The 15,657-nt window shown below is 34.2% G+C and overlaps 2 protein-coding genes across 4 annotated transcripts; both read left to right on the forward strand.

Moving 5' to 3' along the window:
- Positions 1 to 1,486: 1,486 nt before the first annotated feature.
- On the forward strand, positions 1,487 to 8,203 carry LOC105177030 (Cyclophilin-like peptidyl-prolyl cis-trans isomerase family protein). 2 transcript variants are annotated; one of them, XM_088876918.1, is made up of 13 exons: positions 1,487 to 1,758; positions 2,593 to 2,850; positions 2,940 to 3,029; positions 3,836 to 3,931; positions 5,120 to 5,227; positions 5,494 to 5,543; positions 5,748 to 5,850; positions 6,149 to 6,202; positions 6,615 to 6,734; positions 6,955 to 7,113; positions 7,201 to 7,323; positions 7,410 to 7,459; positions 7,590 to 8,203. In XM_088876918.1, the coding sequence occupies exons 1-13, from the start codon at positions 1,564 to 1,566 to the stop codon at positions 7,699 to 7,701; spliced, it is 1,518 nt and encodes a 505-aa protein (XP_088733044.1). In that variant the 5' UTR covers positions 1,487 to 1,563; the 3' UTR covers positions 7,702 to 8,203. The 2 variants fall into 2 exon arrangements, with proteins under 2 accessions (XP_088733044.1, XP_088733045.1); XM_088876919.1 differs by lacking the exon at positions 6,615 to 6,734 and having other exon boundaries at positions 1,491 to 1,758.
- A 2,872-nt stretch (positions 8,204 to 11,075) lies between these two features.
- Positions 11,076 to 14,695, forward strand: LOC105177029 (Peroxisomal membrane 22 kDa (Mpv17/PMP22) family protein). 2 transcript variants are annotated; one of them, XM_011100046.3, is made up of 7 exons: positions 11,076 to 11,645; positions 12,540 to 12,680; positions 12,777 to 12,890; positions 12,980 to 13,153; positions 13,731 to 13,846; positions 14,232 to 14,319; positions 14,417 to 14,695. In XM_011100046.3, the coding sequence occupies exons 1-7, from the start codon at positions 11,154 to 11,156 to the stop codon at positions 14,420 to 14,422; spliced, it is 1,131 nt and encodes a 376-aa protein (XP_011098348.1). In that variant the 5' UTR covers positions 11,076 to 11,153; the 3' UTR covers positions 14,423 to 14,695. The 2 variants fall into 2 exon arrangements, with proteins under 2 accessions (XP_011098348.1, XP_011098346.1); XM_011100044.3 differs by having other exon boundaries at positions 14,232 to 14,695.
- Positions 14,696 to 15,657: the final 962 nt, after the last annotated feature.

Below are 15,657 nucleotides of genomic sequence, written 5' to 3' on the forward strand. Positions count from 1 at the left end.
CTATTCTATTCGAGCACATCCAATGCGTGTATATAACTTTAAATTTTATTGTATTTACTGAAATATAAAAATTAGAATAAAACTAAAATAATTAATTGATCTTGTTTGAAATATTTTTTATTAAATTTTAAATGCATGAATGTGATATTATTGATAGAAATTCTTGAATTTAGGTATAATTATATCGTAATAAGATTTAAAAAAATAAATCATTTAAAATCACACACACACATATATATATATATTTAGTAGCATAAATCATTAATTAATTGAAAATCAAACTTATAATTTTCCATACAAAACCGAATAAAAAATTTAGAAAAGTAATAAGATTAAATAGGGCAACCCCACAATGCTATTGAAAATCTCAAATTATATTACACAAAGTTAGTATTGGAAAACAAATTCAAAAGGGAAACAAAAATAATTGAAACAAATAGTAAAATATGGATTAATAACCCAAATTCTCACATGTTTTACTTTTTTTATTTGAAAACAAAAAATATAGAATGTAACATAAGCTTTTTGATTAATATCTAAATCAATAAAAAAAATTAAAAAGTAAACATATATTAAAGTGAGATTTGTAATTGTCAAAATTAGATATCTTTAATCCAGTTTTATTATGCAAAATTTTAGGGATTTAGTTTGTTATTAATTCAGTTTTTAGAAGAAATTAATTATTTCGGTCAAAATTAAAGGATTTGGGTAAAAAGACCCTCATCAAATAATAATAATAATAATATAATAATTTATTTCTTTCAAATATTACGCTTCACATTTTCCCTCATATTTATTATTTACTCTATTTCTTAATCATGTTTATTTTTAAAACCTAAGTTATATGAATACGATGCTATGCATGCAAGTATTGTATGACACAGACGACTCAAATATTATAAAGAGAAGGTCAAATATGAAACGGTAAATTACAACAATATTCTATGAGATTTGACATAGTTTGAAAAATTATCAATACCTCATAATTTTAACGTTCGTTAACAATTACCTCAATTCGTTAAATTTTCTTCTATTTATTATGCTAAACTGACCAAAATACCCTTATAGATTAAAAATTATAATTTTATTTAATTTTTAAAACTTTTTGATTTTTTATGGACTAAGCAGATAAATTTTTATAATTTTTAAAATTTTTTCATTCATCCTGTTCAAACAAATAATTTCATCAAATATAATGGAAATATTTATAATATTTCAAACAACGAGGGATATTGATAATTACGACAAACCCAGTAATTTACCCAATATAAAATTCTAATTCAAATAGAATTTGATCGGATCGAAATCAATTATATGATAAGTATAATATATTTTTTATGTGATTAATGTATAATATAAAAAAAGTCATCAATTAATAAATTAATATATTTACTATGCAATTGATTGGAGGATTTTGAGTAAGAATTTTTTAGTGGAAAACCAAGAAAAAAATGGGGCGTGCAGTCCCCATACAAAATCAGAGGGAGAAGTGTAGAATGTAGATTAGGCTTTTTGGCTCTGGATGAGGCGCGCGAAAACCTCATCAACTACCAACTCCCAATCATGGCCTTCCCTTTATCTGCCTCCATTTTCTCCCCAAACAAGCTTTCTCTCAACCTCTCCTCTACTCGCAAGTCCACTTCTTCTTCATTCACCACCCATTTCGCCTTGCCGTATACTCCTCGAGAACCCGCCTCGGCGAAACATATTTCTCCTGAATTCAAGTGCATTTTGGCTAGGAAGGATGACGGCCCCATGGTTAGTATAGTTTGATCATGTTTAAGTTATTTTCCTGGGGAAAAACAATTTAGAAACTTAGGAGATAGTAGTGATGAGGTTATGTGTAAGTAATGGGACTAATTTCAATTGGGATTGTTTGTTTGCGCATCCTTTTTTTTCCCTCTTAATTTTGATCGTGGTTTGGATAACTTGGACTCGTAGCGGGATGAGCTCCTGAGAATGTTTGGATGTAATTTTTTGGACATTTGGTTGATGAGTGCATCGACTTGAGTGTTACAGAATATATTGTAATTTGGACTTTGCCAAAATGGCCTGATTTCAAATGGTTCTCGTGAATCACCATGATCAGGAGAATGGTCTTTGGAAGAGGGGACTTTGATTTCCTCTCTTCAAATCGGGTTAATATTTTTTTACGACAAAATGGCATTATCAAGAAGTGAGTCCTGTAATCCTCCAAAAGATGGGAGGAAAACCTGAAAAATTGTTGAATGGAATAACAAATGCCTGAAGTATAATATTCAGGTCCAGTAATAGAATAGAATCATGCTGGGACCATGCAATGCAGTCTCATAGTACAGCAGTCTGATTACATACTCTTGAAAAGGTAGGCAAGAACTGAAATGCGAATCAAGCATTAGGTTAAAATCTGAATATTCCACTTCTGGAATTAGTATTAATCTCAAAAAGCAAATGTTTTTCTGCCTTACTATTTTCAGATAGCAGAATTTCTTCGAGGATGATAATTGATTGTCCTGTCTGGCTGGAAGTGCCAACTACAGGCATTTCCTTCTTTCTTTTCATAGACTCACATGGTTGCAAGTAAACTAATTGTGTCCAATTGTTATTATGCAGGAGTTAGTGAATGGGTCCAATTACTTCTCCAACTTAGAGACGTGGTTGGTACTAGGAAGAAAGCAGTTTGAGCGTGCCTTTGCAGCAAGCATTATTTTCCTTCAGCTGATGTCTCCAGTACCTTGGACAGGATATGAGTCCGGGTTTATTCCTCCTGCTGAAGCAGTGCTTTATTCCCCCGAAACAAAAATTCCTCGTACAGGGGAACTAGCTTTGAGAAGAGCAATACCTGCCAATGCAAACATGAAAGCTATACAGGTTCTAAGAGCAGTAATAAGTTTATTTTTCATGAAGTTCACTCCATTTGATGAAGAAAAAAGTTACAAACTTTTGCACTTCTCTTAAAGGATTCTCTGGAGGACATATCATACTTGCTAAGAATTCCACAGAGGAAGCCATATGGGACAATGGAAGGAAATGTGAAGAAATCTCTGAAGGTAGTACTTGATTTTTCTTCTTCTAGAGCTTCATGTGTATAAAAGTGCTATTGATGCTTCAAGTATTGTAATTTAGTTTTTTACTTGATCTGCCTTGAATTTCCCTGGTTTTAGATGGGGAGAAAACCTGTTCAGTAAATTGCGCATCGTATTCCTTGGTGTCTATGCATGAAGTTTGCAGTTGCCTTCAATAAATGCATTTTTCCAAGTGACAGAACAAAAATGTACTAAGAATATGGTCCTGTCAAAAATATATGAATTAATATTATTCTACTTTAACTATATCTTCATTTTTGCTTGTGCATGTCATGCAGGCTTGATTTAGCTGAGTCCCTTGTACATGTCGGTCTCTTTGTGTGTTCTTCTCGTAGAGCTGCCATTGTTATTTTTCTTATACTGAGATGGATATTACCCATAGCACATTAGAAAAATAAGCAAGCTTATAGTGTAGATATAACTTTCACAATTCAGTTGGTTGCTAAGATCTAGTTCTTACCTTAATTCTGCACTGAGTCATATGAACTGGAAATAACAAATAAAGAGAAAGATATATCTTCTGTTGTTGGATCAGAAATCTTAAAACTCCCTTCTTTAGTTTCTAGTTTCTGATAAAAGTTCCTGACTGAATTGAGATGGATCTTGGAAGTCCTAGCAGGAAGTCCCATTCAATCTCAATATGTCGTGATCCATGTTTCTGAAGTTCATTGGTTATTTGGTGTTATACTTTAACTTAATATTTCATACTACCTTATTTTTCTTTACTGGTTGCAATGATTCTGCACTCCTATTTGTTCTTGCTCTTTCAGATTGCTGTGGATGAAAAAGAATCTATTTTGTCTAGCATTCCTGCTGAACTGAGAGAGAAGGGTTCTGTCCTCTATGCATCTCTCATAGATGGGAAGGTACTGTAGATGAAAGAGTGAAAGCTCATCTGGCAATCAAAAGTTACTATATGATCTCATTCATTATACATGAACTTGACTGGCAGGGTGCATTTTCTGTTTAGGGAGACTTTATCTAGTAGGTTTTGTAGTCCATTCACAGCGTTGTATGAGAACTTTAGTAATTAGTTCAACTTTCTTCGGTTGTAGCGCCTCCTTTTCTTGCTTGTCTAATGGGGTCCTCTTAGCAATAGAAGGAGGTGGTTTGGACTGGTCTACTTCTATCCAAATCCTTGTAGTGAAGTGGTTCAATATCCTTTAGATCCTTCCATTAATGATCGTCAGAACCTACTCACTTCAGAGGATCTGTCATTATATTACGAGTTAGTTAGGCCGGATGAATAACTTGTCTATCCTGTCATCCAGCTTCTCATAGATGACCATGCCCGCACTTCTTGTCCTATAGAATAGTTAGATCGAACCCCCTTTTGTCCAGTAAGTTTTTACTGCTACAATCGTGAGCGACATCAATCACGGATGGTCCTGAGACAACTTAGTAAATATTTATGAGTTGAATAAAATCAAGTTTTAATCACTATTTCTGGGCATCCAATCCCACCCCAAAACCACAAATACTGATTTAATACAGTTTCAACTTTCTATGAGCAAAAACACAGGCTCTCTGCAGTTCAACATAATTACCTTCATGATGTCCAATTATTCACTTTGAAACTCTAAAGCACTGTGGCCATCAAGATATCCAAGTATACTCAAAGAATCTACCTGTTTCTTACACATTTTTGCCAAGTGATTTCATCTGGTTAGGTTAAATCCTCTCATTTAGCTGCATAAGACAGATGGTGCACTCATTGGGCACCTGTTGATTTTATAGGCTCTCAAGTGCCCTTCCATCTTGATTTTCCAGAATTGAGCTGTACCTCTGTCACCTCTCAACTAAACCAGAAACTACCCAAACCTTTCAGTAGTATTTTATCTTTAGTGTTCTGTTTTCCAACATTATGTTCCCCACTTCTATTTTTCGTTTGAAACTTCAAAATGTAGGAATTTATATCCGTATGTGAGTCTGTCTTGTGAGACAGACGGGACTTACTCCAGAAATTAAATCAATTTTGCATCAAGGTTGTGTTGATTAGGTTTTTCGTAATGCAACAAATGCAAAACTTATAAGGATTTGTTTTCGCTTGTCAGGATGGGCTAAAAAGCCTTCTTGAAAGCATCAAGGATAAAGATGCAGACAAGGTATCAGTCGGCTTAGCATCTACACTGGATACTGTTGCTCAGTTGGAGTTGCTACAGGTATTTGTGATTGCTCCTGGAAACTGAGCAAGTATCATTCAAGCTTCACAAAATTGTACCCAGAAATCTTCTTGAATTTGTAGCTCTATACAAATGCTCATCAAGGAATTCCCACAAAAAAAAAAAAAGTGATAGTAAATGACGGAGAGAGGGGGAGAGCATAAGTTTATGTACTTATCACTTCTTGAGGTTTACCTTTTTTCTGGAGTGACGAGTTACATGTTCACAATTGATCAGTGATGTATCAAGGATGTATTTGTCAACAGGCTCCAGGGTTACAATTTCTGTTGCCTCAGCAATACTTAAACTACCCGCGGTACAGCATCCTGTCATGACACATCCAAGTTCTTTTTCTTGCATTTCCTTTCGTTATTTGCTACCTGGTAGCTTGTGTAACTATATTTGGTACTTTCCTCGATAAATTTTATCTTTGCTTCTGCAGTTAGAGTTATGAGCATAACATATAAAGAAGTCTAGAGGTAATTTTGCCTTATGGCTGATATTTTACCAATTTTGTTAGGCTTACAGGGAGAGCAGTTGTTGAATTTGCTATTGAAAAAGGAGATGGCTCAACGTTTTCTCCAGAAGCGGCTGGTCAACCCAGAAACATCGCAGTAATTCAGGTACGCTGAATTCCCTTATAAAGCACAAAATACTTACTCTAGCTGCCTCCTGGTCTGATTAATGTAGCAAATCTGTGAACTGGGTAAGTAGTCTTGTATTATGTCAACTACTGAAAATGACCCCTTAAGTTTAACGTATGCAGATTCTCTAAACATTTATGTCCTGTGAAGAACTGGGAAAAGATATACATTTAATCAGTGTTAACTTCATTCTTTAGTATCTGATCCATGAAGCACATGATATGTGTCATACGCTATAAATAAGCCATGTTTTCCTGACTTATTCATCTGGCTCTAGGTTGTCTTAGATGGGTATTCAGCTCCACTTACAGCAGGGAACTTTGCAAAACTGGTAAGGTATTGGATTCTTACTCCTCTTTCTCAGTACTTATAATTTTTCCTTCAAATGCTGGAAAATGCATTACTATTATCACAATTGGCCAATTTCCTTTTACCTGTTCTCTTTTATGTTAGAATTTGTTTCCAATCCTCTTACTTGGTGCTGTTCTGAATATTGATTTTCTGGATGCTACTGAATGATACTCCAGGCTTTGCCAAAAAAGGTGAATAAAAATTTTCAACTTGGGCTCGTATTTAAGAGATTGAAGTGTCTATTGGTTAAGATAATGTAGAAATGCGATCAACCTGAAGCTTCAGGAAAACACAAAAGTCACTTTATGCCAGTTGAATTCACTATAAATGATAAGATATTGTTACTCAGCTAGAAAATTGACTCCTGAAAACTTGACAAAATATACATGCAGGATAAGGACACCTCAAATTTGGTCCAACTATTGCAGCTTACATGCACCCAAACTGTAATGGAAAGAGGGGCAAGGTGTAAAATTCTGGGCCAGGATAATTCCTCCCAACATGACGAAATTGTAACCAACGTTAACCTTCACCTTGTTTTACATATTGAGCCTCAGAAAATTGACAGCCTGAACACCTATAGTCTGCAAAATGTTCATGTTTGCTGCATCTTCTCATTACTTAATATTGTTTTCTTTGATATTCCACAAGCATCAAATCTTCTATCTGCTTATAGGAGAAAACACAGTTTTTGCATCAACAATGATCAAATTGTGTGCTGATATATTTTAGGTGGTTGATGGGGCTTACGACGGGGTGAAACTTAATTGCACAGACCAAGCTATTCTCTCGGACACAGCAGCAGGAAAGGAGAAGGGCTACAGTGTTCCCTTGGAAATAAAGCCATCTGGGCAGTTTGAGCCTCTCTACAAAACAACACTAAGCGTCCAGGTTACATGCAGTTTTTATTCATTAATGCAACTTAACCAATAAATTTTCCTTTCCTTGGATGAGTGATGTTAAGATTTCCATGTGAAGGATGGAGAGCTGCCTGTTCTTCCGCTATCAGTCTATGGTGCAGTGGTCATGGCGCATAGTGAGGTTTCCGAGGAGTATTCTTCGCCCAATCAGTTTTTCTTGTATCTCTATGACAAGAGAAATGTGAGCAATATGAGTAGCCCCTTTTCTTTTTCAGTCCATATTCTTTCGCTTCAACCAAATAAAGTGAAACAACTCTTTCTTGGCAGGCTGGCCTAGGAGGGCTATCCTTTGATGAAGGCCAATTTTCTGTCTTCGGGTATGTCTTTTAAGCTAATCCATGCTTTATTTCTGTTCATATTTGAAATTAGACAAAAGCAAAAAAAAAAAAAAGAAAAAAGGTTTGCACATCTCATCACTTATGAAGTAGTACTGCTGTGTGATGACAGCTACACAACTGTGGGACGAGATATTTTATCTCAGATTAAAACTGGGGATGTTATTCGTTCTGCCAAGCTGGTAGAAGGCGAAGACCGGCTCGTTATGCCCAAAGAAAGTTAAAAGATAAACTCCCTCTTCATTTTTGAACAATTCCAAAAGCTCTTCTGGCTTACTTTTAGTTGATTCATTCATGCCTTTATCAAGATACATGTTCAGAGTTGGTATACTGTGATCTGATGAGAGATTTTTCTTGGTAGAAACAAGATTCTAGAGAAGCAAAATGTGTGTGGTATCTTCCTTGCCATTTCACTGTATTCTGTCCCCACTTTGATGTTGAATTCAGATGTTTTCCTATGAAGGGATCATCTCCATTTGCCATTTGGAGACAGATGGCCAGATACCAGAAAACTCTTTGCCCTCATTATGAAGCAAATTAAGATGGAACTTTTACCATATACTAGGGCCTTCCCTTTTACATGACAATTTACATTTTCCATTCAACAAAGATTCAAATTGAAAATAATGTAACTAAGGATAATATATTTACCATGTAATTAGTTCAAGTCCGACAATATTCGATTTGAATTAAAGTTTCTCATTTAATTAATTATACACATTTGTGCATTTTCTTATATGTAGTGATTATGTAAATGTCGAATTATGATAATTAAACTACGTTACTTGTCGAAAATGTGATATAATGTAAAACAAAGAGGTACATGTAAAAAGTGCTTGCATATCACGTGTTGAGTCATTGCCACATCGACCAACACATGAATCATTGTTGACCAGGTCAACATACTTATGCCCCGTCCAATTCAGTACATATTCTCGATCCTTCATACAGCTTCTACTAATTTTGTCGATAAAAAATCGAAAATCAAAACACAACCATTTATCTTTTTCTTTTTAGATGATTAAAAATAATAACCACACATTGATGAAATTATTGTAGAAAATAAAATTGTAACACCTATTAAATATTAATCACATCATTGAAACCCAAGAATCTCAAATGCAAACAAGAACAGCACAAAATCTTGAATCCAAAATGTTGAAGAATAGTGTGTGGTCCAAACAAAGCCAAGTTTACATGGTGGAAAATATGATCTAGAATTTATTCTATGACCCCACCCCACCTAACATGTGGATGTGGTGATGGTATACAAACCACGATTTTATGATCAAACACAAATATGACAACTCCCACTTGCGATATCTCTATTTATATTTTCCTTTTAATTTGTTTCCTCTAAAATTCAATGGACCTCAACTTCTATCCATTCTATTTCTTTATTTCTTTTTTTTTCTATAATATTCACATATTTATTTATATTATATTATATGTGGAAAAGAGATATTTTATATAAATCATTAATTTCTGTAGCCCACTATAGTAATTATTCTGGTTGAGCTGCACACTCACTAAATTAGGCCTAGGACTCAGTGTCCCTATAAATATTTCATTCTTTTTTTGTTAAATGCTGGAATATTTAATTTTCTATTGAGGAAACTAAAATCAACCCTCTCAAAATTTGGTATAATTACAAATATTTTTTATTATAATAAAATATGTAATTTTGAATGAAAGTATAGAATGATCAATTTTGCGCTTTCGGTATGTTTTTCTTTTTTGGACAATAAATTAAAAAATATAAAAAATCAGACGCGGTGGATGAATTTCTTTTTAAAGAATTTTAAAAAAATTATCGACTTATCCCATAAAAGAATTTTAAATAATTTTAAAAAATAAATAAAATTATAATTCATAGTCTACGAGGATATTTTGTCGGTTCATCACAAAAAATTGGATAGAAATCTAATAGAGATTCAGAGATTATGCTAATTGTTAGACGGTTGTTAAAATTAAGAGGGTACTGATATTTTTTCATACAATGACGAAGTATTTATAATTATACTAAATTTTAAGGAAGCTCGTTGCAATTTACCCTTTTCGATAATATAATTGAATAAATACTTGATGTTGTGTTCATTATAAAATTGTCCGTTTTACAACTCCTATAAACTAATGATGTTTAAATCTAGTGGTTATTAATTAAGGCTTAAGTTTTATGAACAAGTTTAAAAATTACGAGTTCGAACCTTACCAAATATGTGGATTTATTTTAACTTATTTCATCATTCTCAATTATATTAATGTATTAATTAAATCAATATATTATTTAATTCAATTAAATATTAATGCAATTACAAAAAATAAAAAAATCATAATTTACGGCAATACAAACGTTGTTTTCATAACATCAGACAATATATAACATTTATTCATATGAATCAGACTCATTCAATTTGTTATTACTTAGGTACAATTTAATTTATTTATATGTCACACTCAATAACATTATTTGGTATTTTTATCCGTAATTAATTTAACATGTGCTTTGAACAATTTATAAAAAATAATGTTGCATTTATCTATACTATTTATTATAGATAAATTATATAAATATTTCTTAAAATTAGGTTAAATTATACAAGCACCCCATGTATTTGACAAAATTACGATTACATCCTGTGAGGGGTGTTAGTGTAATATTTTTTAGGAGGTATTTGTATAAATTTTATATTTGAATAGAGAGTATAGTTGTAATTACAATTATAACATCAGGGAGTGTAGTTGTAATTTTATAAAAAATAAAAAATATTTATATATTTTAACTTAATCTCATATAATGCTAATGTTATGTACCCATTTATTAAGCATAAAAAATTAAAGTAATAAATTTGGTTACTGACTTGTGCGTGGATTGAAATACCCTCAATGAATTTTTTTTATTTATGAAATAATTATTTCTTTTATCACTTTGATTTTATTGATAATTTTTCGATTGCATATTAAATTTAAAATATTTTAGTAGTTATCATAAATTATTATTTTAATTTTCTTTTGTTAAATTAGTACACTAAAAATAATTACGTACACACATATTTTGATCACCAATGGATGCAGTAATTGTAGTTTTGTAACTTAGAATTATTGGTGATTTTGGTCCTATATGAATTGAATTTTATAATTTAGTTCTGTCATTTTAAAATTTTGATAATTTTAATTATTTTTTGACGAATTTAATCGAAAAATTGAATGTGACTTGAATATGACCCAATTAAATTAAAAGTTTAGTCTTATAAATTAATTCGTGCAGAAGAAAAAATACCATCTCTTAAATTGTAGGACTAAAATGCCAATTACTTTTAAGTTATAAGATTAGAATTATAATTTAATTTGATTTTGTACAAGTCATCTATAATTTTTTAATTAAATTGATAGAAAAAGACTAAAATTTTCAAATATTTAATTTTGCAGGACTAAATTGAAAAAGTTGATTTGTATGGACAAAATTAGTTTCATGGGAGTAAAATTACATTTCTTTCCCTAATGCTATGCACCTGTAAAGAAGTGCCACGTGTTTCACGGTCACCACAGCATCAATACCCATCAACCAATGAACCTAGCTATCATATAAAAGATACCACTATCCCAAAGGCTGAAACTGGTTTGAGTTGACTCAGAGTGGGATTTGTGATCACCGGCCACAAGGCCAGCCACCGCAATGGCCGCCGCCGCCGCCTCCATCACCCCGCTTTCTATCTCTAAGTCCAAAACCAAACCCAACAACGTTCCCTCCTTTAAACAACCGCCGCTGCCCGCCGCCGGCAAGATTTCCTTGAAATCCAGCCTAAGAAGACAGTCTTTACAGCTGGTGGGGTCGGTGGCGAACGAGTTTGATGTCATCCCCGTTCAGAGTGACGACATAGTGGACCAGCAGGACGGCGTCGTTTGCATCCAAAGAGAAGGGGAAGCGACGGAGGTGGATCAGATGGTTGGGGGGTTTGGAAGTGAGGCTTCGGGGAGATTGTCGTTTGAAGGTGCAGCTGGGTTCTCGTCTGCTGCTTCTAGTGCAGGTGGACCGGGCTCTGGTGATGGGAAGAGCCAGGAGGACATGGAGAGGCTTGTTGATAGGGCCATTAATGCTACTATTGTGTTGGCTGCTGGATCTTTTGCCATCACCAAGCTCCTTACAATTGATCATGATTATTGGCATGTGAGTTAAGTTCCTGTTTGAGCACTTTTTGTTCTTTGTTCTTATGTGAAATTTGGGAATGTTTGCCTTTCTTTTGAGGGGTGGGGATGTGGTTTTTTGAGCTTAAATTGGAGCATTTGATGTAGTCATAGCTATGGTGATATTTACTATTGTTGTTGAATATGTTCAACGGAGTGCTGAAAGATTGATTTTTACATAATAAGTGGACTGGAGAAATTCTTTATTTAAATAGATTCGTGCTGCTTCTTGCTAGTTTCAGCAATTATTCCTGAGTACTTGGGATGGGCCTTTGCAGTTTAGTTTCAGTTGAAGTGTGGTTCTGGTTGTATAAGTTGTATTTGTTGTTCCGACGAAACGAGTGCTGCTGCATTGTTAGGTACATAATTTGCTGTTTCGCCTTTATTATAATTTTTTCGACATTCTGGTGGGGTTTGGTTTGGAACTGATTTTTCTCTGCCTCTTAATGAGTTTATAGTTTTAAGCCTTTGTGCGGAAAAGTATTAATTGTCTGAAAGTGGGTTTAGTGTTGTACGTGTTGAGGTGAATACAACTGCTGGCTGGTAACTTACTTGCCAGAATGCTTTAAATTGTTGATGTATATATATGGTTTCGTCAAAGTAGATCATGAGCCATTTTCTCAACATCAGATGGTGGAGCATCTAACTCTTACTCAAAATCAGCCATGGGTTTGATCTTATATAATCTTTTCTGCTGTTTTTACTGATGTTCTAATGGTTTTATGCTTCTAGTAATTTGTCAACCAAAAAGATGTCTTCCCTCTTTCTTCCATGCTATTTTCTTCACAAGTGATGTGCTTATATTAGATATATTCTTACTCAGAATGCATGCCTATGCATTGGATATAATGGAGACTCATTTGCTCTGTTTATCTAGGGATGGACCCTCTATGAAATATTGAGATATGCTCCCCAACACAACTGGAGTGCATATGAGGAAGCTCTTAAAACAAACCCCGTCTTGGCAAAAATGGTCATAAGTGGAGTAGTTTATTCCGTGGGGGACTGGATTGCACAGGTCGGTATTTTAATTTGACGAAGAAACAACTCTAGAATTTGTGGATTCTGGTGGCTTGATAATCAGTGGTTGATGAGTTCACCTGATACTTTGTAGTGCTATGAAGGGAAGCCTCTGTTTGAGTTTGATCGTGCACGCATGTTCCGATCTGGTCTACTCGGTTTTACATTGCATGGATCCCTTTCTCATTATTACTACCAGTTCTGTGAGGTAATTGATGCGGTATCTTCTCCTTTTACAGTTTTTGGTATTTACTTACAATTCCCCTAAATTTCTGAAGAGTCTGTCATGGTTTTCAGGCTTTATTTCCTTTTGATGATTGGTGGGTGGTCCCTGCTAAAGTAGCCTTTGATCAGACAGCATGGTCTGCAGTTTGGAACAGCATTTACTATACACTTTTGGGAGTTCTTCGTCTTGAATCTCCTCTCAGTATCTTTAATGAATTGAAAGCTACATTTTGGCCCATGTTAACCGTAAGAACTCTTACTCCACTTTGGACTCATTCCTTTCATCTCTTAATGCATAAAATGAGCTTTGAAGACATCCTCCGTTACTTAGATGTCATTCATGGTGGTCAATCAGATCTGCGATGCATGTTATATACCAAAATTCATTTTGCACTATGCTTTGCACCGATCTTCTGGCTTTACTGATTGTGTAAAACATCTACTCGTCTGTTCACAAGTATGCTTAATTTCTCTCTAGTTTAAATTTGAATTAGTCTACAGTGCCATACACGTTAAAGTTGGTTTATTGAAAAATTTCTTGGGCTGTAACATAGAAAAAAAATTGAAGATTGTTATATCAAGGAGTACGAGAAATGCCAATGTCATTATTATCAGCTTATTTCTGTGTGTAATCCATACTCCTGTGCAACTGTTTTTTGTGTGTCATGCTAGTCAGGTTTAAATTTCATAGTTTCTTCTGCTATTACGAATTAGCTAAAACTTTTCTTTATGACACCGAGATCAATTGCATTATTCCTCCTGCTGCTATATGCATTTCTTTTGTACTTTAATTGTGCTCTGAAACATGCTCCATAACTCTCAGGCGGGCTGGAAGCTTTGGCCTTTTGCTCATCTGATTACCTATGGTGTGATCCCCGTCGAGCAAAGGCTTCTTTGGGTTGATTGCGTGGAACTCATTTGGGTCACCATACTTTCAACGTAAGCATTGTGTTACAACAGCTTCAGATTTACAATTATTTCTAGGGTGAACATCTAAACTTTCCTAGATTACAAATAGTGTCAGGAAAACCCATCTCTAGAAGGTCCTTCAAGGATGATCATTCTTATGCAATAATAATGTAAATCTTGTTCCAGAAACTGTGATTGAACTATCTAGCTGACTAGCTCTGCCCAATAGCTAGCTTTATAAGGATAGTTGAATCTCTCATAGATATGCAGTCTACTGTGGTCTTTATTGATATGCCTGTATGTGTACAAGTTGCTTTCCCATCCAGACCCCTCAGCTTCATGACTTGGGGGTATCGTTATGTCCTGCTGTTGCATCGTGTGCTGAGAACTCTAAATTTCATTTTTCATTTGGCAGTTACTCAAACGAGAAATCGGAAGCCAGAATATCTGAAGCACCAGTTGAAGCTAATGCCACTCTGCCGTCATCAAAAGGTCCATCCGAGGTATTCCATGACTAAAATTGTCCTATAAAATATATGGGATTTCCTCTTTGGGTAATTCTGATATGCTGCCCCGTTCCCTGGTTCACCTTAAATGAAGGAGTAAAAGAACTGAAGATCAATGATGAGATCATGAGAGAAAGATGAGTTCTCCTAATCCTTTATTGCAAAGAGAGAACAAACACTCTCTATATGAAGGTGGGACGGGCTATGTCGCAGGCGTTGTAAGGTATTAAGGAAACAGAGACGGGTAGGTGTAAATTTGTACATTTCCGAGTATTATCTGTAACTTAGGCAAACATCGCCTATCATTCATGCGTGAATGAAAATAATATCGAATATTAACCCGTACAAGAGCTAAAGACTATTGCAGTTCCAACTTTGCTTTCTCTTCTTCCTTATTTCTTAGACTCAAGCCCCAAGTGATGGATGCTGATACATGAAAGGAAGAAATATACATGTAAAGTAGTTTTTGCAGGCAAACTGAAGCAGTTCATATGCTTTATTTCAAATTGTTTTTCATCTTGTATTCTGCATTTCATATACTTGTAATATGTATAAAATTCATATCCCTTTATGCTTAAGGGACCATTTTATACATGTTTCATATATATGTAAATGAAATACTAATTTAAATTAAAAGATAAATTTGGAGTCGTTTGTATAGAATCGTTTAATCGATATTATTTATTACAAGCATTATCAAACTTTCTTGTGTATCTAATACCACTACGGGGATCTTCTATTACATTCTGGTGTTGAAGCAATGTGCTGTAGATATTGCATACCAATGCATGATTGACACGTATTTCTTTATAGAATTAAATCATAATTTAAAAGCGGAGATGTATATCATTCGTGTCTTGATTTGATTATTATTGCGTTGACACCAAAATAAAATAGAAGATTTTCTGTCATGCACGGAATGAATTTTTTGTTGCATCTTATATTATGTTTCTTATATATACGTCACGTGTGTAATGATTATATTGTTAATTTTATCTAATTTTTATACACGGAGTAATGGAACATGAGATTTAACAGGAAACTCAACGGTAAACTAAATCCAATCTAGTAAAAAAAAAAAAAAATCTGGGTATAAATCCAAAAAAAAAAAAAAAAATGAGATTTTTTAAACTCTCATATGATGTACATTCAAAAAATTAGAGACTACCAATCAAGCCATAGACATGTTGGAGAGACGGCTGGGCGTCGGCCTGAAATTCCACCACCTCCATGTCGGCTTCTGACACGGCGGCGTCAGCGCCCTTCTCACGACCTCTTTACTTCCCTGCCGTGCCCTTGACCTTGACCTGTATCCAGATGTAGCCCCTTGATCAT

This window comes from Sesamum indicum, linkage group LG13 (genome assembly GCF_026168435.1).
Source record: "Sesamum indicum cultivar Baizhima isolate 11 linkage group LG13, ASM2616843v1, whole genome shotgun sequence".
Taxonomy (NCBI): Eukaryota; Viridiplantae; Streptophyta; class Magnoliopsida; order Lamiales; family Pedaliaceae; genus Sesamum; species Sesamum indicum.

Coding starts and splice junctions, on each gene's coding strand:
- LOC105177030 (XM_088876918.1), top strand. CDS start 1,564: ATGGCCTTCCCTTTATCTGCCTCCATTTTCTCCCCAAACAAGCTTTCT. Junction 3,030..3,835: donor ATGTGAAGAAATCTCTGAAG/GTAGTACTTGAT, acceptor TTGCTCTTTCAG/ATTGCTGTGGATGAAAAAGA. Junction 5,228..5,493: donor CTCAGTTGGAGTTGCTACAG/GTATTTGTGATT, acceptor ATTTGTCAACAG/GCTCCAGGGTTACAATTTCT.
- LOC105177029 (XM_011100044.3), top strand. CDS start 11,154: ATGGCCGCCGCCGCCGCCTCCATCACCCCGCTTTCTATCTCTAAGTCC. Junction 12,891..12,979: donor ATTACTACCAGTTCTGTGAG/GTAATTGATGCG, acceptor CATGGTTTTCAG/GCTTTATTTCCTTTTGATGA. Junction 13,847..14,231: donor TGGGTCACCATACTTTCAAC/GTAAGCATTGTG, acceptor TTCATTTGGCAG/TTACTCAAACGAGAAATCGG.